Source organism: Nelumbo nucifera, chromosome 8 (assembly GCF_055504915.1).
Source record: "Nelumbo nucifera cultivar China Antique chromosome 8, China Antique-T2T, whole genome shotgun sequence".
In the NCBI taxonomy this organism is placed as follows: Eukaryota; Viridiplantae; Streptophyta; class Magnoliopsida; order Proteales; family Nelumbonaceae; genus Nelumbo; species Nelumbo nucifera.
Window position 1 is genome coordinate 9,012,154 of NC_142656.1, and position 21,840 is coordinate 9,033,993.

The window sequence follows — 21,840 nt, forward strand, 5'->3', positions numbered from 1 at the left end:
ACTGTACTGATGAAGCCTCCTCACCATACCACACACCTACCCTTCCTTCATGCCATGTGGATGTGGATGACGACATGACGTACAGCCAGCACCTCTCTCTCTCTCTACATTATGTTATGGCGTATTCCAATTGAATTAAGTCAAAAGTCTCACTTATCTATCAATCTCAACCATTCAATCAAGCAACAATTGCATCGCGGTGCAAGTGTTGTTTTGATCATGCTAGCTGTTCTCTATACGTTTACAACTAGATCTCTAGGGAACGGGATCTGCTCCTCACACTTGGGCGCCTCACATGCACGTCCACCGTGCATTGAGAACATCTCCCGTGAATAATAACTTAAAAGTGTGGGAGATGCTCCCAATGCACGGTAGGATGTGCGTGTGAGGCGCCCTATGTCCAGAGTGGTGGATCACCCCCTGACCCTACCATTCGAAGTAAGCAAGACCGGTCACCGAATACGAGCAGTCGGGCACCGATACATCTAATCTAAAAGACTAAAATGAGCTGGGCCTGGGCTGGGCCCAATAACTAAAGATCCAGCCTTACTGGGCTTGCTATTAAATATCAGGGTTGAGAGCTGAGCTGCAAACTGGAGCTACAGAAAGATTCAAGCCACGGGCACCACTGCACGAGGCACCAGCATCACGTTGTCAGTTCAAGTTGTAACCCTCTCACACCAGACCAACTATTGCCAAACCAGCGTTCTTATCTATCCAAACTCCACACAAGGAGAACCGAGCTCTTATATTTATCCCATATTCATTGAGATGCAAAACACCATTATGTACATAATAATATAATCCAAATTCCAGCACTCCCCCCCCCCCCCCCTCTTTTCTTTGTGGGGAGAGAGAGAGAGAGAGAGAGAGAGAGAGATTGGTTTATTGATTGAGTGGTAATTACATGATACCTCCCACCTGCTTCACTCTACATTGTCTCTGTAATACCTCTTAGCCTTCATTCTCCCCTTCTTTGGGTTCTTTCTTCTTTACAAAGAAGGCTGAGATGTGTCACTCTTGTCACTACTAAAAAGCTCTCATCTTAGTTTTAATTGAAATACTCTATTGAACCAGATTGAATGGAGAGTCATATAAAATAGATCATACTTGAGAGGCTTAGTGTGCCAAAGAAAATGTCTCTGCACCTTCTTTACATTCAGCTGCATCGCAAGATACTTCTTGTGTGATATTGAAAGGAGTATGTCCTTCAAATTGGGAATATCTTTCTCTGGGAGAATGACTGAGAAGGCTTCCCAGTCTAAAACCTCAAAAAAGGGAGGCACAAAGTTGTCAGATATAATAACAGGGACACATTCATAGAAGATGGCCTCAACAACTCGTGGACTGTTCACCTCATAACCCCTAGGACATATGCAGTACTTGCTGCTCTTCATGTGCTGAATGTAGTTCATTTTACTTGCAACACCACTAGGCATCGGACCTAAGATCTTCATGTCGGGGTCTCTGTTCTCCCAGTACTTGAGTAGGATTGGACGTAAATACCCATGTATGTTCCCGGCATAGAAGGCAAGAATTTTTCTCTCAGAAACAGGTTTTCCACCAATATCCCTTTGAGGATTCTTTGCAGAGCGGACATATGTTTCTGGCAGAGATACATCCCTGCCTATTTTGAAGCCTGTGGTAACATCAGCATTGCAGAGGGCTTTGATGCAACGTTCCATGTGATGCCTTGTTTCATATGGAGCCTGGCAAAGTGCAATTAATCAAAAACATCAAGAACTAATAAATTCTAGGCCAATATAATTAATCTGTCATGTTAAGGACTTAAGTTAAAGGAAAGGTGTAGAACACAAGTTTTAATGCATAAGGAGACATACATACCCAGTCATGGCAACCAACAAGAAAATGATCTGTTCCTCCAGTTCTGTTCCAGAAGGGATATTTTGCAGCAATCATTTCGGCATAGCTTTTCAAATATTGGCGTAGGTTTGTTCTATTGTGTGAATTGCGCACATACAATGTAAATTCTAGCATTCGTGTACTAAAAGGCATGTAAAACAAATGGGCTTTTCTTGGATCTTTCACAGAAAATTGCTTGTTTCCCTCCATCAGTTTCATAAACCATCCCTCAGAAGCATATATTCCCTTGAGGATTGGCTGATGAAATATGGGCTTTCCTCCTTCCCTGTAGACGTAGACTTTGAGCAAATGTTCCATCAGTTCATAACTCCTGCAAATGGGACCATATGGAAGTTCCAATTGAATGGCTATCCATAAATGTAGTATCAACAATTTTAAACCTTCATAGATCAATAGAACATGGATCCATGCAAATTCATGAAAGAAGTATAGTAGTAGCATTTTAACTTATCAACAGCTAAATTAATGTACAAGAGACGTTGTAGGAAGATAATTCCCCCAATGCAGCTACTTTCATTATTTTTCTTCATTTATAAAATCAAAAACCAAAATGATAGAAAACTCTATATAATCATGTCCACCTTTGGCTGTAAGCAACCAGAGGACCTTCTTAACCTGATCTACAGTACCTTGATTCTTGAAATCCCCTAACTGAGTGTTTTAAAAGCAAAAGCGCAAGAGCCAATTTGTGCCCGAGGCACAAGGCACAAGGCGCAAGGCAAGGCGTGCACCTTTTTGAAGCAAGGTGCAAAAATACAAAAAAAAAAGCTAAAAATAAAAAAATGTCAGAAAATTAAAAAAAATGTCAAAAATAAAAAATATTAAACATAATATTAATAAAAAGCATAAACTTAAATTTTAAAATAAATGTCTCAAAAAGCCTATTATTTAAAATTAAAATACATAAACATAACATGTAAAGCGTATTCAAATGAAAATTTAAAAATAAAATCTAACATATAAAACATTTTCAAGCATGTAAAACCCGTAATCTCTTTTTTCCTCAATTACATTACTTCAAGTATCTAATGTGATGTAAAACATATTACATATAAAACATTTTACAAGCATGTAAAACCCATAAATATACGATATATGTGCCCAAATGTTTTTTTTTGTAAAATTTATGTATTTTTATTTTTGTGTTTTTTATATTTTATTATTTGATTATAACGTTAAAGGTTAATAGATTTGGGACCCCAACAGTTGAACTATTGATCTTCGCTAAACATGAAAATAATTTCATTTTCATCATCAATAAAAATATTTCTTTTTGATTAATAAACAATATCACAATTGTGACTATTTTTTCTACATTTTTTAATTTTACATATTTATTTCTATTTAAAAATTTTATTATATAACTATGATTTCATGGGTTGGCCAATATGATTTCAGTTTTTCTAGACCACTCCTCTCCAGACAATAGAGTTTGAGCAGAAACTTCTACAGGTAGTTTTTCTTGTTCTTCGTTTTTCAATGCTTTGGTCCTTCCTTCTAACCCTGTTTCCTCTTTTCCTGTTAAAGAAGTTTGGAGTGCTCCGGTCCCCCCAAAAGTAAGGGCTTTTTGTTGGGAAGTGATTCTCCAAAAAATCAATACCTTGGAGGTGCTTCAAAGAAATAAACCAAATTGGTGCTTGTCACCTCATGTCTGTAGCCTTTGTTTGAGGAATGGTGAGACGGTGAATCACCTATTAATTTCTTGTCCTTTTAGTGCTCTAATTTGGGATTGGTTCTCCTCTCTCTTTGATTGTAGGTGGAATCCTCCCACAAGTGTAGCAGATTTATTTAACCCTAGCTTTTTCCGACAACCAAAGAAGAAAGGAAGGGTGATGTAGAGAACAACGAGGGCAGCTATCTTGTGGGCAGTATGGGAAGAGAGAAACAATAGGATTTTCCAAGGGAAAGAAAAATCAGCTCCTAAAGTTATTGAAGGTATCACCATCAAGGCAGTACATTGGCTGAAAACTCTTGACTTGTTCAAGGATGTCTCTACAGATGATTTGATTAGAGGCTGGAATATTTTAGCAAGATCTACTTTATCACCTACCATACAAGCAGTTTGGTCCCCTCCTTTGCAATGTCATGTCAAATTGAACTCTGATGGCAGCTCTATTAGGAACCCCAGACCTTTTGGAATAGGAGTGTGTTTAGAGATGCGGAAGGAAAAATCCTAGCTCTGTATTCTAACCCAATAGGTGTGGGGGACTCACTTAGAGCTGAAGTTTTGGCACTCCTCTAGGGGCTCAGATGGGCCAAGCAATTGGGTTTCCAACAGTTGGAAGTGGAGGGGGATTCAAAATTAGTAGTAGGATGGCTGCAATCAAACAGTTTGGGAACGTGGTCCCTTAGACAACAGGTAAGGGAATTATTGAGCCTCACAAGGGAGCTGGATGCAAAAGTGTATTGGTCTAGGAGGTCAGCAAATGCTTTAGCAGACTACCTAGCAAAACAGGGGGTGAATCGGGAGTTTTTGTTTTGTGCAGTGTTGCAAGATTTTTGTTATTCAGGGGTCACCTTTTACTTTGGAAGGTGATAGTTGTTTCTTATGGTTTTATCTAATGAATGTTATCGTTTCCTATCAAAAAAAACAAGTTGAATTGCTTAGTCATCACTTGGATAAAGAATGCTTTATTATTATTATTATATTGCTTAGTCATCACTTGGATAAAGAATGCTTTATTATTATTATTATTATTATTATTATTATTATATTGCTTAGTCATCACTTGGATCATTGACCCACCATTTAGATAGGAAAGTAACTTTGCTTTTAAATCAATTTTAAATTATATATTTCATCTACATTATATAAATATTTTTTACTTATTACACTAAATTTTTGTTTGATATAATTAATATATAACATTAGAGATGTATACAATTTTTTTATAATTTTTATATTCTTTTTAGGTTGACTTTAAATTTTGTATTACATTTACATCATTGATAAAATTAATTCTTATGTATAATACTTATTTTTGTTCAATGTAATGAATGTATAATATTATAGATGTACCCAATATTTTATTTTTTATAAATATATAACATTAGATATGTGCCCAATATCTAGTTTTTTTTCATTTTTGTGATTGTTTTTATTTTCTATTTTTAAAAATTTTATTATTTCACTATAACATCATTTCATTTTTAGGTTGATTTTAGATTTGACATTCTATTTTCATCATTAATAAAATTACTTCTTATATTTCATACTTATTTTTGTTTAGTATAATGAATATACAATGTTAGAGATATGCTTAATTCTTTTTATTTTTCTATATTTTCTATATTATTTATTTTAATTTTTTTAGTATTAAATTATGACATTGTTGATTAGCCCATTTAACCCAAATGGTTGAATTGTTTACCCACCACCGGAAAGGAAGGAAAATGGTTTTGTTTTCAAATAAATTTTCAAAATATTTATTTTTTTAGTAATAAAATTAATGCTGTGGATTTAATTAGTGGAATTTAATGATGAGAAAAATATATCTTCAATATAGGATTTAATGATAGAATATAACTTGGATATGAGATTTAATGAGAAAGAATATGAAAATAATTTTATTTCAAATTGGTTTTAAATTGTATATTCCATTTCCATCATTAATAAAAATATTTCTTATTTATCATACTTATTATTATTTATCAAATATTTGATTTTAAAATTGTTCCAAAAATTTCTTTAATTTTTATATTTTTTTGCATTTTTATTATTTAACTATGGCAACATGAATTGGCCCATTTGACCCAAAATGGTTTAATTTATTACCACCACCTAGATGAAAACACTATTTTTTCATGTAGATTTTAAAAGTATAAGTTTGTATATTATTGGAATTATCAATTTATTATGTATGAATTTAATTAGTGGAATTTAGTGATGAGAATAAATAAAGATGTTTTAAATATATGATTTAATGAGGGTGAATGAGAGTTAATACCTTAAATGTGTGATTTAATGAGAGGGAATTGAATGCATTGAATAATAGTATTCAAATTACATTTTCTACCCTCGCAATAGAGGGATCATATTTCAGAAAAGAGGGTATTTTAGTCAAAAAAATCCACAAATTTTAGAGGCTATTCCTACTTTTTATAGTAGTATAGATATTTTATTAAGATGAATGAATGAACAACATTAGCAAATAGGGGGTTCTCGGAGCTTCAATGAGCGAGCGAACCGGAGCGGAGTTTGGGGGTGTGGTCGGGGGTCCAAGGGCGGAGCCCCTAGCCCAACCGCTAGGTTCAAAAAAAGCAAAAAGGAGTAAAATTTTCAAAGGGTGCACATTTGGGCTAAGGCGCATCAGGCACATGCCTAGGTGCACCAAGTGTGTGCCTTTTGAAAGTATTGCGCCTAAGACCTGGATGAGGAGCCTACCCTAAAATGTGCCTCACCTGTGTGCCTAGGCACACATTTTAAATCTCTGTCCTAACTCACTTTTGCAGATAGAGCATATACATGCACATGGTTTAGTATGATTCAACCTGGTCAGAATATTTTATAACTAACATTTGACCAAGCACAAATTATAAATGTCATTTTAAGCCACCTAGCATTAACATAACTTGTACTCAACATCCACTGTCATACCTGGCCAATTTATATCCTCAAACAATTTCAATGCCACATACCAATTTTCCCTGATAACAGGGATATAAAACAATGACTTAATGCAAACAAGATAAACTCAACATGCAACTCAACTTAGCCTTAATCCCAACTATTTGGGGTTGGCTACACAAAACCTGTCTGGCCATTATGCCCTATCAAGAGCACTGAAGACAAACAGGATAAATAATAAGTTACGTTTTTAAATTTTCATATGTGTGTGCAAGTAATTATTGTCTTTAAATTTTCATAGTGGTATTATTACATGAACATCGAAGCATGAGTAAATTAACCCACTACTGCATATCACAACAAACTAGCAAGCATATTTCTTAATTTCTACTCTCAACTTAACTAGGCCTTTGTCCCATCTACATTTGTACCAAGTACCAACAATAGGAAATTTCATGTGCTGAGAAAGGATAATAACTTTATGTGCTGGAATTGAACAGATAGTGCTAGAGAGAATGTCAGCATCCTTAAGATGTAGAAAACTTAACACTTAGGGATTGCCAAGTCAGAAAATATCCCATGATGCTATGTCCTCCCAGCACTCTACATTGCACTTTAGCTTATTACTGTGAAGGACAATCTAGGGTAAGGATTTTAGACGCTTTAGTGGCCCTTTACCCCCAAACAAAACCCATGTTGCTTCTATTTTTGCCACGATTTATTCAAGGTTTCTACAGCTTGACAACATCCATTCAATATTTTAACTGGAAAAAAGGGGAAAAACATAGTAGATAAGCAGCTCACAAGTTTTTACCAAAAAATAAATAAAAAAGCAGCACACAAGTTGATCATTCCAATGAAAACTTACAGAGGTCAATGACCTCCAGACAAAATTAAACTACTGCATATGGTGTAATTTATCTACCTTTTACATTGTAGCTAGATTTACCTTTTAAACATGGAAACATTCCGAAAAAGAGGAGCATAAAGCTCTCTATCATTCCTTACAACAGGAGCATTCTGGATCTGTAATTTTGCAGACAAAAGTTCCTTGTCACGTACTGAAGACCATCGTGGCTTCTACAATCAGTGAGAAATATTTAAAAAATCATCCCAGAAAGAAATCACTCATCTACAGACTAATCCAACTGTCATAGTCCAAAGGCATACCAATGAACGAGGAGATGCACGGCTACGGAGCAATAAGTGGTTCATCTCAGCTATTGAAGTCACTGATCTTGGTGGCATCTCAGACCTCACCTTCTTCCTTATAGGCAGTTGGTTATTGTTAAAAGTTAACAAAATAATTGACTCATTACATTTTGCATCCGAGCCTCTAAGACATGTCATGTTAGTTAAAGAAGCTACAGGTGACAATGCAAGCAGAGAGAATGTGGTCCCAGCATCCTTGCTTCTAGTATTCTCCAGTGTCATACTTGTATCTGCTTTCTGCCCTTTATCAAATGAAAAACCACTATCTGGTGTAATAATCTGCTCCAGGGATAGATTGTGTTTTGTTTCTGTAGGTCTGTCTACCAAAGAACCAATGTGTACATCCTTGAAATCCTCCGGCGTAGAATTCTCGTTTACAAATTCCTCAGACAAAATTTCATTCTCGGACTCTATTTCCTCATCTAGTTCAAATGCATTATCTGGATCCCTGTCCTTTTCTGATACAAAATCATCATCCTGGTCTTCAGCTTCTTCATTATACTCAGTCTCTTTCATCGTATTGGAATCATTGGAACTTTTGACCACCCCAAGAATTACAGATGATTCAGTCGAATTTAAAGCATCCACAAGTAGAAAATTACCAGAATTCATGGTTTTAGGAGGAGAATTTCCACTTGAAAAGATGCTTTTTCCAAGTTTTATAACCTTATTATCAGGAGATAAAGACAAAAGAGCATTTCGATATGGAAGCATCAATGACTGAAACAATAAGATAATAATAGCTACAGACCCCATGACAAAAAGCAATCTCCTGGGCTTGAACTGACATAGCTTTTCAAAATGAACTGAACACTCCATAACATTAAGAATAGAACTAGCTACCCAATGAACACTGATCCGCTTGGGAGTTCAGACTTCTACTATCTCATGCAATCCTGGAGATCTGACAAGAGATCCAAAAGTCAGTCAAGACCATATAAAAATCAAAAAGGGAGGTAACAGATTTACATTAGTCAATCAAGAAATACACCTAATTAAACCAAACTCCAGCAATTCAAGCAACGATTTCAACTCTGAGCATGCAAAAGACAGTCCATATTTTTTTTAATTGGAGATAAATGAAGAGAAAAATGTGTCGACAAACGCAACCTCAGCAGTAATTCGGGCTCTTAGAAAGCATGCCAAATATACAATTTCCTACACAATGTAAAAAAGCTGAAATAATAATCTAAGAACTAGACCAAAACTTGATGAAGGATCATCTATCAGATTTCTGAAGGAGTATTGCAGGTGTCAAAAGGACAATGTAGCCTAAGCTAAAGCTAAAGAACATGACACCTCAATTATAACATTGCAATAGTTCAGTGGACAAAGTAATGTTAAAATGGTAAGAGAAGTAACGGTTGGTACCACTGATCAAGAACAAGTGACATTTGGTGCCATGGAAATTCCCATTTTTTTCGACAATAGAATTAAGAACCCAATTAGTAGACCGTTTTAAATTCAGGAAAAAAAAAAACCCGAACTAAGGCTATCAGAAATCCCGGACATTGTAAGAATTCAAGAAACCCAGAGAGATCTAAAATTGATTAACAGGGTAGTAACAATATCAGATACAAAACAACTATCTACCATAGTACATAAAACCTCAATTGAAGCTTTGACATCAGAACAAGCACCAAGCCCCTAGAAGACCAATTCTTCACCCCAAGCAGAGAAATTTACAACTAAAGAGGAAGCAGAGTGCAAGAAAACTGAATAATAAGCGAAATTAGTAAACCAGAGCATCGATATTATGAGCTTCAGCAACCTCGGACACATATCAAATTGTCGAAACTTGAACATACACCAAACCAGAGCGATCTGCAACTCCTCGCTACGAAACTAAGAGTTCGAGCTACATGAAAAGAAGTGGAACAGAATTAATCTTCTCAAAAACTTCTCAAGAACCACCCGTCTACTTTTTACCTAGTAGAACTGCCCGTCCTCTGTTGAACTTGTTAAGATACTTAGGCATTTGAAAACCCTAACTGTTTCAGGCATCTAGCTTGCTTGAATGGGAGTAGCTGAAGAAATCAAATTTAAAAGGAAAAATCTTGTAATTAGAATCTACATTGATTATAGTATTAATAAACTATGGAAGGCGACAATGATTCTTGTTTTTTATTTTTTATTTTGTCAATTTCGAGGTTTCTTTTTTGTTTCCTTCGTAAATGTTTACACTTTCCACCAATCGTCATTATCAATTTTGAATTTACATGAGCAGAACCCACTTTTTGATAATGGCACACCTCATTAAACATTAATTAATAGCCTTGAAGTGCTTAGATTTCAGTTCGCATGGTAATAACTAATTACTGCTCCCAGACACCAGCCTCTCTCCATCTTCTCTCAAGTCTCAAGTCTCAACCTCAGTAGAGGGCGGCAGCCGGCAGCCGGCAAGGACTCAACTGACGATCGACGGACAGAGCTCATAAAATACCTTCCAGAATGGATTTGTGCGCCCATCGTTTTTCGGAACTACTGCTGTATCTTATTTGAGACGGGCTGGTCTCCCCGCTCCCGTTCCCCATAGAGCGCGCCCCACAGCCCATTCCTCCCGAAACAGGAACAGGATCTGCTCTTTGCACTTGGGCGCCTCACGTGTATATCCACCGTGTATTGGGAACATCTCTCATAAAAAATAACTTAATACGGAGAAATATTCTCAATGCATGATAAGATATACGTGTGAGGCGCCCTAGAGCAGATTCGGTCTCCCCAAAACATCTTCCTACAGGCGCTGGCTTTCGGGTTAAACGGTAAATGCGGGATGATTTTGAGTCAGGCATATTCAGTTGTAGGTCAGAATAGAGTTTTGATTATTTTATTCGAATCAATTTTGGGTTTTGATTGACCCGGCAGCTGGGTAATGAATCTAAGGATACCATTACATAGTTTTTTTTTTTTAATCTTTTTCTGAGCATTTACATGTATGAATAATATTTTTTGTAATTTTTTTGACTTCTAATTCCATAACCTTAAAAGTTTAGAATTTTTTATATGTTGATTTTGGTTTTTTAATGGAAAATGTGACAAACTTACACCTTATAATCTATAAAACAAGTTCCTGAGGCTGTGTTTGGTTGCAGCACAATTTTATTTGTACTAATATAAATGCATGGAAGTGCATATGAAAAAATGCAAATTCTTGTTTAATTTTGTTTTGAGTTTTACTTATTCTGCTTTGTATCTTAATTTATTACATTTGTACTACAGTCAAAGAAAATATGTTAAAATTAAAAACAAAAATAAATCAAAATTTACACTCGGATCATTTGCATTGTCATGGTTTTGTATTAGTGCAAATTTATTTACATTGCAATCAAACACAGCCTAAGGTTTAATTTGAAAGAAATACAAATACAAATATATACAGTACAAATACAATCAAAATAATACAAAATGTAAGGTTTTGCACTCCACATATTTGTATTTGCATTCCTTCCAAATTAAACCTAACTTAAATTAATAGAGTTTATGTTTTCAAAATGTATTAAAAAATATAATTGAAATACTATAGATAGGATGAGTATTGGGGGTGGACCCTATAGGGTCGGGTTGGGGTTTGACACTAGGGGTTGGGTTAGGATTGAGGCAAATCCCATGCTGTACCCGACCCATTGACATCCCTACCCACTGCCCATTTTATTTTGCATATTGGACGAGTCCAGTTGTTATATTCAGGACAGAATTAAGGCCACCATGTTTGTAATGTACTGATACAAATCATGTATTGGGATAGATTTTGTTGTGAACATATCCCATTCCTAAATTCTAAGCCAATGTCTTTAACGAGTCAGAATCTCCTACCAACACAAATCCCTTCTAACATCATTTATATCACCCCATCATCTGTGGGATCCACCACAAGACAGCGACCTATGATGCATATGATGTGCGGGCACAAATCATGTTGGAATGCATTGAAAGGGTTTTTGTTGGTGGAAGATCAAGGTTTCTACAGTTCTGTTATTTACCCTTCTTTTAAGAAGTCTAGGAATGTGAAAAGGAGAAGGTGCAAGTGCTACAGGAAAAGGGTGAGGATTGAAGTGGATCTGGGTGATCACCAAATTCGTGAGATCTGATAAACTAGAAGTTGGATTGAAAATGCGGAATTTAGTGAGTATATTTTTGCTCTGCCTTCCGTTCCTGGGATACGAGCTACGATCGGTTATGGTGGCCGAACAAGAGGTTTCTTCCTTAGAGGTTGCAGTGATTTCGAAGGAATCCAATTTTTCCTGCAATGCTGCTTGGCCTGGTCAAATAAGTTGGGATGGAGGTGTTGAGGCGGAGGGAGATGGTGCTCAAGGTATGGAAGTGGGGAGGTGGTGAAGCAAGCAACATGAATATTAAAAAAAAATATAATAGAAGTTAGAAAATTGTTGGGCTTGGGCTTTCAATCTAGGCCCAGGGTGCGGGCCAGGCTGGGCTCTGGCCTAGCTTCGAACTCTTATTATTGGTTTGGTGCTAAACCCGGCCCATGATCAACCCCCAAGGGAGAGAATGTTTAGAAGCCAAAAACATGGCTTTAGTGGCTTATCCAAAGCGGTTCAAAGCCCGTTTGGAAGGGCTTCTGGGTTCAGACTGAGCCGCCACGGGGAAGCGGGGATGAGCGGCGATGGTTGAGTCGCGTGTCATGCGTGCCCATCTCGAAAGTCGAAACGCGAGAAGCTGCTATGCGAAAGCCATCCCAGCCCGAGTTGTTAGAGTTTGGACTTGGGCGTAATTTGGAGTTTGAACGAGTTTTATTAATCGTCTGGGTGACTGGGTCATTTGCGAGATCGGCTTCAGTCAGTGCTAGGCCCGTTCGAATAGCCCTTGCGCAGCCTTTCATGGGGAGATATTCCCAATGCAAGGCTATAATGGGTGTTCGAACGACGTTTGCACTGACTGAATCCGGTTTCGTCATATGCATAACTGTGCTGATCATCCAGCAAAATCAAAACCATAGTCACAGAAACTGACTGAGCAACGATGAGCGCAGGTAAAGTCATAACTCATTTGACCTCCTCCTCCTCTTAACCCTCCGTCAATTGTTTTGCTTTGGTTTGATTAAAGAGGAAAAAGGCTAAAAAAAGAGAACAAGATCTGTGGCGATGATAGTAGTAGCTCAATCCTTTAGTATTAATTCGAAATTTGGATCAAAGATGATGGTGGCCTATTATCGTTCTTTAACCAGAAACATAATAGGAATTAGGGTTTTCAGGACATCGATTTCATTCTATCTTTTGTGCCTGTCATGAAAAATTCAGGGGTTTCCGAACATTACAATGGAGTATTTCTCCACTAGCAATACAGAAATTGATCATAAATCTGAGTATGTTTGCGTCATGGACTATGGAGCTAGAGGAAGAGGAAGAACTGAAATAGTTATTCTTGCTTCGATGCTCTTATTTTCCTGAAATAATTTTATTGATGTGTTGACAGGTGGTGCATTTGGCGGGAACAGGGGATTGAGACCTGTACCCCCAGAAAAGGGTGTGTTCCCTCTGGATCACATGCACGAATGTGACTTGGTATGATTACATATTTTCTTCCGGGTTTTCGTTAAAATCCAATTCATACTCTTTTTTTTTTCCTCAATTGGATTTTGGCTCTTCGTTTCGATTTAGTTCTGAGTCCAATGAATAATGTCGTAGTGGGTTGATGTTCTGGAGTTTGGTTTCATGGTGACTTAATTTACAAGTTTATTATGGTTCAGGAGAAGAAAGAATATGTAAATTGTCTCAAATCTGCTGGCTATCAATCCGAAAGATGTAGAGGCTTTTCAAAGAAGTACCTGGAATGTCGTATGCAGAGGTAAGTTAGTTGCGCTGTAGTTATGTGATGTTTGTATGCTACAAGGTTCTGAGGAAGTTACATTATGCTTACATAGATGAGGATCTTGTACTCTGGTTCTATATATCCAGATTTCTCCCAACAAAACATTGACTTTTGGAACCATGGTGGATATGATAGTATTTTAAGAAGAAAAAGGGCTGTAGGCCATATTTCTATTGGATGAATATTACATTTCTTTAAATTCACTACCATCTAGCAAGGAAATATAATGAATATCCGATTTCTTGTAAACCTGCTACTAGAACAAAAGGAGTGCTTGAATGGGGTTAACAAACCTATTCATTAGGTCTTGTCATTTTCATATCTTGTTGTATTGGGGGGATCTAGTATCACTTTTTTTTTTATGGAATTGAAAGTAAACTTTACAGTGCTTTGATAGTAACCTAATTTATTTTTTGGAAATTAAATTTCTCAATTTTGTAGTAGAAAGCAAAAGATCTTGACTTTGCAAGTTTGGCCTTTTTGTTAGACATCTATTCTTGATGTGAATTAGAAGGTTAATAAATCATTAAATCATGTTTGTGATGTCTTGACAAGATCTTTTCAGCTTTGGTTCAGGTTGTGTTGGTTTACCATAACAATACTTTGGTTATTAGAAAGGAAAGTACCTAGGCCTAGAGGTTTATCCTTTCTAGGTATTTGGTCTTGATGTCAACTATCATTTCAAGAAATCATGTTTTAAACTTGTGATATCTGGACAAGATCTTTTCAACTTTGGGTTGGGCCATACCGAAGGAATTATAACAACAATGTGGTGTCCTGCATTATTTTTTGAGAAAAAAGTAAACTTTATTCAAAAGGAGAGGTACATGAGGCAATGTACATGACAGATAAAACTCTCAGAAAATTACGAAGGCATAGAGCTATCACTAAAGAGAAAATCCCTGTGAGCACCAGATTTAGCTAGACTATCAGCTTCAGAGTTTAGCTCCCTCGGAATCCAGACCACCTGGGAACTTAAAGAAGCAAGAATGTCTCTTGCTTCAGCTAGGTAGTGAGCTAAGGCCTAAGGCCCACTGTCAGGACTAGAAAGCCAGTTGATGGTGTTGGCTGAATCTCCTTTAATGGTAAGATTTCGTAAGCCCATGTCTTTTGCAATCCTGATGCCGGTTAGAGCTGCCAAGACTTCTGCCTTTGTTGAGGAGGCAATTCCAATCGGCCCACTAAAAGCCCAACTGATACCATCTCTATTTTGAATTACACCTCCAATCCCATGCAGTGTTATCAAAGCACTGACTAGTTAACGCCTAGTCAAGCAATTACTCAATTGTAGAACATACCAACTGCATCAGTAACCAGCCAATACCCATGATGTGGTCTCCTAGGACAACTAAGTATTTTTTATTTGGTTAACTAATGATTAGTTTGCTTAGTTGACAAAAAAAAAAATGAATGCACAAAGTAAAAAAAGGAACAGTCAAGTAGCTATTTTAGGTCTTATTCTGATCAATAGTTTGCTGGTACGGAGTTGTCATTTACAAGGGAATGAGGGAACCATATCAGGAACAAATACTATTTCTCCCTACTGAGATTTTGATCAATAGACTGTTAATGCTCTATATCATATCTTTTATTGAATGCTTGCAGTCTTTATTAAATTATTTATGAGATTTCATTATTAAATATGTTTATATATTTGAGCAGTGAGACTGAATCATTATTTTGTGGTTGACTAGTTAGCACTGAAAGCACCAATGAGGCAACGAGTCACTACACTGCATAAGGAGGCCATAACAACTAGATATCTTATTTATCAAAAAAAAAAAAAAAAAACTAGATATCACATCACCACATTGGCAACACCTTATGGTTGACCTTTCTGTGCAACTAAAGAATTAGCATAAGTGTTTGTCTCTCCGAGGTTTAGTCCCGTGGCTTAGTTCCAGTTCTGGAACATTGCATGTCAAGTGTGTGCATCTTATAGCCAAGCCTTGTGTACAAGTGCAAAGTTAGAAGTTTATAACTATTTGAATGTCTTTCTCCAAGAAATTTAGTCTTATCATCTCATTATAATGATGGAAAAGTCGCAAACCAATGCCTGAATATTATAGGGGATAATTTGGACTGGGAGCACTTCCAATAGAAAATTTTGAAAAGCAGATTGCTTACTGAGGACTAAAATGCTGTAACTGTATTATTGAAAAATTTGTTACTCAGTGTTTCATATAAAAAATCAGCAAATCCTCAGTCAATTGTTTTGCTATACCATGTTCTTTTCGGTAATAATTTTGTTTTATTCAAAGTTTACACTATTAACCATGTTCCTTATGGAAAACAGCAAGGCAGTGAAATCTATTCAACAGTCAAAACCTTACCAATGATGCATGGATCTCCAATTACTAGTTTACACTATTTTATAACAAGAAGAAGCTTGACTAGTTCAATTTTCTTTATTGGATCTTTAGTATGGGTTTTATGGTATACTAAAAGTTGGCATTAGTGTAGTTTGTGGAAATTATTCAGAAATGAGAATATTCGTCTCCTAGATTGCAAATCTATTTCTGTCAGATTAGCATTGTCAGCCGTTTTTAGTGGCCACCAAATAACTGATTAAAAGTTTACTCTGGAGATGCATTTTTTTCCTTTTTATTCCAAAGTATTATTGTTTTAAGCATGGTTCCTCCATCAATGAGAAGTACAAGCTTATATGATAATAAGTTCCTCATATCCCCACAAATCTCTGTAAGAAGAAAATTTTTTTATTGGTAAAAGAAGAATAGAGCATTATTAGAGCTTTTGTCACAAAGTTTGGAACAGAGAAAGGACCTGAATTGTTCTAAATTCTTTTCCCTTTTATGCTCAACTTCTCAATATCTCTTACGAGAAAACTCTCTTACATAAGTTGTCTCTTTGAGCTTCTAGGAACTTGATGGCAAAGCAAGACTTGTCAGAGCTTGGATTTGGCAAGGAATTTGACGTGGAAGCTTCTGAACAGAGTAATGATAAGGCTGATTTGGGAGATAAGACCATTGCTAGTTGAAGGTGAATAACTTGTTGGTTAGAAACTTAGAACAATTGGATTCTGGAATTTTCCTTTGATCCAGATTCATGTTCTTTGTCTCCAGGAACAAAAAAAAAACACTCAAACGTACAGAGCTACAATGAAGCAGTGTAAGGTTTATTTATATAGTTATATTAGAATGAATGAAGATAAACCATGAAAGCTAATATGTAGTGAACATTTGTATATTTATACTGTCTTTCAATAAATCGAGCAAGTTTACTAGATGGTAAGAAAGTGGCCTGGAATTAAAAAGAAAAAGAAAAAAAAAAAAGATAGGGAAACTATTTCCTGCATGTCACATCTAACCCCACCCATTCAAGTGCAAATTTCTATCATTCTATTCAATGTCTTCAAGCTGAGTTGATCACATTTCTAAACCTAGTTCCTATTTTTTCATCCTTGGTTTACAGAAGGAATGATCACCCCTTGGACAGTTTGCTAGCAGCACTGCAGCAATATTGGTGTTTGCAGTGCAGATGGGACTTGGGAGTAATGAAACTTAAAATGACTTTTTGAATGGCATCTTATCTTGTTTACACTTGTTTTTTTGGGTCAAGATTTCGTCCTGACATATGGCAAATCCCCCTTCCCCACAGAGTTTGTGAAAATTGCCATCAAACCAGTTTTATAATAGGAATTGTATCAAAATAGGGAAGGTAAACCATTTAGCAAATCTTCCTACCCTGAAAAAACTGTAGCATACGGTTCTGAGTAGATTCTATCATTGTAACAGTCTGGTTACATATTGGAAGTCATAAGGACAAATGTTCCCCTTCCAATAAGAGCTTGTATTACTTTTTTCTAACAAAGCAAAGAAATTTTATTGACACAGGTGTCTGAAATACAGGTGGCAGGACTTCAGTCCTGACACTTTTTTATTCCAAGTTCACGGCAAATGTAGATTATGTGCAGTAATGAAGTAGTAGTTTCCATGTAGTGACAAATGATCATTTGGATTCTTTAAAAAGGCAAATGGTTATTTGTATTATGCAATCTACGCTATGCCCACTGACTTCAGTGACTCAGTGTTCTTCTAATTCTCCAGACCCCCCTCCCCTCTCTATAAATTTATTATGTTTCTTTTTGCTTTTAATTACCATGTAGCAACTTGTTTTGGAATCCAAAGCAAAGTTTTGGTCTAGACGATTTCGGTGTTTCTAATAAAAATAAAAAATGAAAGTTTGGGCCGCGGTTGACGTATCTGCTGGATGGTCTGGATTGGCTACAGATTTTCTCTACATGGCAGAAATAGGTGGAGTGGTATAGTGAGGTATCCATGAATCCATGTCCATTCCGACCGGGGCGTAAGAATTAATATCTCCAATTCTCCACCAAAAGGATAACACGAACTCTTCCTAGCGGTACAAATTAGGCTTCATTTAGGCTTAGGCAGAGGTTTGAACAATCACTAAATAGTAAATTCTAAAACTCATCTTCCTGACTTGTCCAATAGCCAAGGTTGTATGGACATAAATCCCATCGATTAGCAATATATGGGCTTGTTATTTAGTTGTAGCTGTCTGCCTGTCTATTTAGATGATGGTTTTATTTTATATTTTTTGGTTTCATGAAAGAATATTGTCAGTAAGAACACATTCAGCATGTTGACCAGAGGCCACACTCAAATATGTTAAATTTGTTGATTTATTTTATGCGCATAAGATGCTTATCTAGCTGCAAATAGTAAACGCTTTCCCTGTTCCATTGCCGATTTGCTGCAGAAACCCCTGCCTTAAACTCCTTGAGGATCACTGGCGCCTCACATTTCAAAATGAGAAGCTTGGGTTTGGGTTTGGGTTTGAGCCCCTTCTTAAAACATTCAATTCAATTGAAGTGCAGTAGTCTTGTTTTGGAAATTCACAGATTGATACTTGCATTAAAACTAAAAGATAACTAAGCATCCATCTGAGAAATAATTTGTCATATTAATTCTAATCTACCCATTGAATTAAAAAAGCATTAATAAATACTAATCTAACGGACCTTTTCTCTTTTTACAATTTTTTTTTTGTGTGGATCTTTTAAGCAGCTATTATACTGAATTCTCATCACTGGGTCTACCAATAATGTTCTTCCAGAACATGGTTCTGGAACAGTAAACTTACCTCTTCTATCGGAACTTGCTTCGTTTCTGGCAGAAGCAAGTAAACGAAGCAGCTCATGATGAAAATCAAGCACACGAACAGCAAGAATATACCATATCGGAGGTGGCAGAGAGCTACAAGGAAACACTGGGCAACCAAAGCAGTGAAGAAGAGGTTAACACAGACAACCATACTCTGTCCAGCTGATCTTGTCTCCAGCGAGAAAAGCTCGCTTGGAACTAGCCACCCGAGAGGACCCCATGACCACCCATAAGCCAATACAAACAAACAAACCATGATCACAACGATGATGGCATCTATTTTTGGGAGGGCTTCTCCATGTCCAAACTTCAGTGCTAGAATAATTGCCGCGACCAGCTGCACAGAAATTCCCAATCGGTTCAACGTTTCGTCATAAATTCATTGAGTATGGGGTTTCCGTTTCACAAGGTGAAGGGGAGGAAATGGTAAAATGCAATTACCATGGAGACCATCATTTGGACACCAGCTTCCAAGAAGAGAAACCTCCTGCCACGCCTATCAACCTGGTGCATTGAGACAAAGGTTGCAATAACAAGCGCTCCACTGGTTATCATGGATGAATACAAAGCTGTGCCTGACCCCATACCCAAGCTCTGGAAGATCACAGGAGCATAGAAGAGTATTGAATTCATGCCGGTAAGCTGCTGGAAGGCTGGGATGCCAAAGGCTCCTATCACCAGTTGTGGGCGGTTCTTTCTCTGGAGAAGGTTTCTGAAGGGGTGTTCTATGGCCCGTGCTGCTTCACTTGCATCTTTAAGATCCTCGAACTCTGCATCTACATTAGAGGTGCCTCTAATTCTTTCTAAATTTCTTCTTCCTTCATCTAATCGCCCTTGTTCTACAAGGCTGTTTGGAGTCTCGGGAAGGAAAATGCCCCCAATGAACATTAGAATTGCTGGGACAGTAGCTAGACCAAGAGAGAGTCTCCACCCCCATGGATGGAGTTTGTCAGTGAAGTAGTTTATGACATTTGCTACAAAAATTCCTAGGCAGGTAGTTAATTGAAATAGTTGGTTAACTGCTCCACGGATACTTGGAGGTGCCGTTTCTGAAAGGTAAAGAGGAACTGCCTGAGAGAGAGAGGTGAAACAAAAGCTGATTCAAGTTTCTGCACCATATCAAGTGAACCCTAGCACTAAGAAATATATATGTTTCTGTGCACTCACCTGGTTGCCAAATCCAATGCCTACACCAAGCATAATTCGGCCTATTATGAGCATTGAAATATGGACAGCAAATGCATTCAAGACCGCACCAATGAAGAAGCTCACCGAGCCGAAGAGGATGCTTACTGTCCTCCCTTTAGCTCTGGTCATCCATGAGGCTCCAAAGGTTGAAATAAGGCCAGCGAAGTAGAGAGAGGATGTAAAGAGTGTCAGAATCTGGTTGTCATATTTACAATAATTTGTCTCCTTGAGATGTTCTTGCTTCCTTTTGTACACTTTTGGGAAGAAATCCTTCAAGAAATCATCCATGGAAGTCACTCCACTTGAATCAATTCATTTCAATGTGGAACATTACATACCAAAGCTCAGAGTATCAGAAATGCAAAGAGTATTGAAAAAGGCATTTTTAAGAGATATTGCCACACACTTAGGCATTTTCTTTTGATTGATACAATCTTACTTTACCTCTTAAAAAAAACATATCAATAATATGCACTATATATAAGTTTTAGACGATTATAAATAACCTATATATGCAAAAAAGTGTGAATTATCAGGACACACCGGTAAACAATGTAATGTCATGAACTAAAATTATATATTCTTGTATATGAGTCTAATAATCAATGCTCAAAAAAAAAAAAAGAAACAGTATAACTTGTGCTAATATTTAAATGTAGAAATTTTATTTGATCAATTTTTAACATTTAATGACAAACATCCACTAAGAGAAAATGTTTAGAAGTTAAAGATTCAAAATACATGTGACTATATAACAAGTGATTATTAGAGCATGGTGTAGTGGTAGGTTTGTTCTCTTTCAACTAGGGGTGAGCAAAAAAACCGAACCAACCGATTTGGTTCGGTGTTTTTAAAAAATCGAAGGTACCTGTTTGGTTTAGGTTAACCAGTATTAAAAAAGACATATTTATTAATTTATATTTTTTATATATTATAAATTAATAAATATGCATTATATATAAATATATATTATTTATTATTTAAAATATAATATTATATATATTTATAATTTTTTAGTATATATTTATATATATATTTTTTATAATTTATATTGTAAAATATAAAAAACAGAAAAACCAACGAACTAAACCGACGGTTAACCAAACCAGTCAACCGATTAATCGATAGATTTGGTTTGGTTTTGGTTATTGGTTTTCCAAAAACTGATACTACCAGTTCAGTTACAAAAATTGTCACATGGTTCAGTTAACTGAGCACCCTTATTTTCAACCTAAAACCTAAGGTTGAGATATTTTTACTTTTAGTTTTTATACCAAACAAATTATGGATTTTGAATCTTTTGATAATCAGGGGAATTTAATGGTGTGTGAGAAAGTCAATTAGACAAATTTGAATTTGAATAGTTGCCTTAATCATACGAGTCAATGCGAGAGTATATGAAAGAACGTGAGGAGAAAGAGAACTAAAAAGATCAATTGATATGTTCACAATATAAGGAAAAACATATATACCTGAAACACCAAGATCATATCCGAAAAGAGAACCTCCAATTGCAGCAATGATACAAGCATAAACAAAAGCTTTGGTAATTTTGTACTCATACAACTGAGCCCTTTTTGCAGACCCTGGGCCAACAAATGCACCTCCTGCCATTACCAGATTCCTTGAAGTTTCTGTTAGAAGCTTCCCCTCAGATTTGTTTAGTTTGATGGGTAATGATTCTTATTTGCAGAGAAGAGAAGAGAAGATGGCAGAAAGCCAGCAACCAACAAGATAAATATATGGCCAGTGAGTGCTCAACCCAAAGGAGAAAGAAACAAAAATTCGATGAGCAGGTACAAGAAAACTGTATATCAAATTTGACAGAGTGAAAGTGATGGATAAAAAAGAAACAAAGATGGAACACTTAAAATATGCAGACAATATCTCAAACAGCAGAAGACTCGCCAGAGTAACCGAAGGAGAAACTTGGTGGGAAAACAAGGAGAGGATTTACATCTAATAATAAAAAAATTCTATTTCAGGTATCTTGGAGGTTGGAACTAGCTAACCATG

The 21,840-nt window shown here is 36.4% G+C and overlaps 3 protein-coding genes across 8 annotated transcripts; 1 reads left to right on the forward strand and 2 right to left on the reverse strand.

The window, feature by feature from the left end:
* Positions 1–801: 801 nt before the first annotated feature.
* Positions 802–9,849, reverse strand: LOC104592100 (putative glycosyltransferase At5g03795). 6 transcript variants are annotated; one of them, XM_010251296.3, is made up of 5 exons: positions 9,593–9,849; positions 7,622–8,567; positions 7,401–7,531; positions 1,846–2,194; positions 802–1,709 (listed from the first exon to the last, which is right to left on the reverse strand). In XM_010251296.3, exons 2-5 carry the CDS (start codon positions 8,480–8,482, stop codon positions 1,041–1,043), a joined length of 2,010 nt encoding a protein of 669 aa, XP_010249598.1. In that variant the 5' UTR covers positions 8,483–8,567; positions 9,593–9,849; the 3' UTR covers positions 802–1,040. The 6 variants fall into 6 exon arrangements, with proteins under 6 accessions (XP_010249598.1, XP_088749721.1, XP_010249595.1 ...); XM_088893595.1 differs by having other exon boundaries at positions 9,472–9,849; XM_010251293.3 differs by having other exon boundaries at positions 9,435–9,849.
* A 2,586-nt stretch (positions 9,850–12,435) lies between these two features.
* Positions 12,436–16,735, forward strand: LOC104592101 (uncharacterized). Its single transcript, XM_010251298.3, has 5 exons — positions 12,436–12,650; positions 13,094–13,182; positions 13,368–13,465; positions 16,370–16,489; positions 16,573–16,735. Exons 1-4 carry the CDS (start codon positions 12,641–12,643, stop codon positions 16,485–16,487), a joined length of 315 nt encoding a protein of 104 aa, XP_010249600.1. The 5' UTR covers positions 12,436–12,640; the 3' UTR covers positions 16,488–16,489; positions 16,573–16,735.
* Positions 16,736–17,353: 618 nt separating this feature from the next.
* Positions 17,354–21,435, reverse strand: LOC104592102 (sugar transport protein 14-like). Its single transcript, XM_019196927.2, has 4 exons — positions 21,297–21,435; positions 19,804–20,125; positions 19,078–19,707; positions 17,354–18,973 (listed from the first exon to the last, which is right to left on the reverse strand). The coding sequence occupies exons 2-4, from the start codon at positions 20,110–20,112 to the stop codon at positions 18,569–18,571; spliced, it is 1,344 nt and encodes a 447-aa protein (XP_019052472.1). The 5' UTR covers positions 20,113–20,125; positions 21,297–21,435; the 3' UTR covers positions 17,354–18,568.
* Between the last annotated feature and the right edge of the window lie 405 nt (positions 21,436–21,840).